The following is an 811-nucleotide window of genomic DNA, read 5'->3' on the forward strand; positions in this document are numbered from 1 at the left end:
GGTGCTGCTAGAGGTGCTGCTGCTGCAGCAGCAGCAGCAGCAGCAGCAGCAACAACAGCAGCAGCAGCAGCAGGTGGAACTGCCACACATGCAAGGGCAGCTTTCAGATGTTCAGCAGCAGCAGCAGCAGCAGCAGCAACAACAACAGCAGAACCACCAACAGCAACAGCAACTGCAACAGCAGCAGCAGCAGCAACTGCAGCAGCAGCAACTGCAGCAGCAGCAGCAGCAGCAGCAGCAGCAGTTTGTGTCTGCTGTTTGTCAGCTGCTGAAGGTGATAGCCTCGCAGCCGCAATGTGTTAGGGGGGGCCTATATGAGCTGCTGCTGCGGGTGGTGTCTTTGTATATTTATTTTTTGTCTCCTTGTCTTTCTTTTTTTTCTTTTTCTTTTTCTTTTTCTTTTTCTTTATTTACTTCTCCTTCTCTTTCTTTTTTGGGGTTTATGTTTGCTGCTCTGCCGCAAAATCTATTCCTTAGACAGCTGCAGCAGGCAGCAGCTTACTGCAGCAGCAGCAGCAGCAGCAGCAGCAGCAGCAGCAGCAGCAGCAGCAGCAGCGGGGGAGAGGAAACAGAGATAGAAGAGAAGCCCGCGCTGCTGCAGCTGCTGCTTGCTGCTTTTCCTTCGGTTGGTGCTTTCTCTGCTGCAGTGCAGCAGCAGCTGCAGCAGCAGCTGCAGCAGCAGCAGCAGCAGCAGCAGCAGCAGCAAATCACGCTAGATGCAGCAGGACAGCCGTATCAACTGCAGCAGCAGCAGCAGCAGCAGCAACAGCAGCAGCAGCAGCAGCAGTGTTATGAAGCCTTCAAGCTTGCT

At 53.8% G+C, this 811-nt stretch overlaps 1 protein-coding gene across 1 annotated transcript in view; it reads left to right on the forward strand.

The window, feature by feature from the left end:
* Positions 1 to 811, forward strand: part of EMH_0043590 (RNA methyltransferase, TrmH family domain-containing protein, putative) — a gene marked incomplete at both ends in the record, with an annotated part of 8,444 nt that overhangs the window by 4,604 nt on the left and 3,029 nt on the right. Inside the window, one exon of the mRNA XM_013495860.1 lies at positions 1 to 809. Within this exon, the coding sequence (XP_013351314.1) occupies positions 1 to 809 (809 nt within the window). The remainder of the gene's footprint in view (positions 810 to 811) is intronic.

This window comes from Eimeria mitis, genomic scaffold (genome assembly GCF_000499745.2).
Source record: "Eimeria mitis Houghton genomic scaffold, Emh_scaff1791, whole genome shotgun sequence".
Taxonomy (NCBI): domain Eukaryota; phylum Apicomplexa; class Conoidasida; order Eucoccidiorida; family Eimeriidae; genus Eimeria; species Eimeria mitis.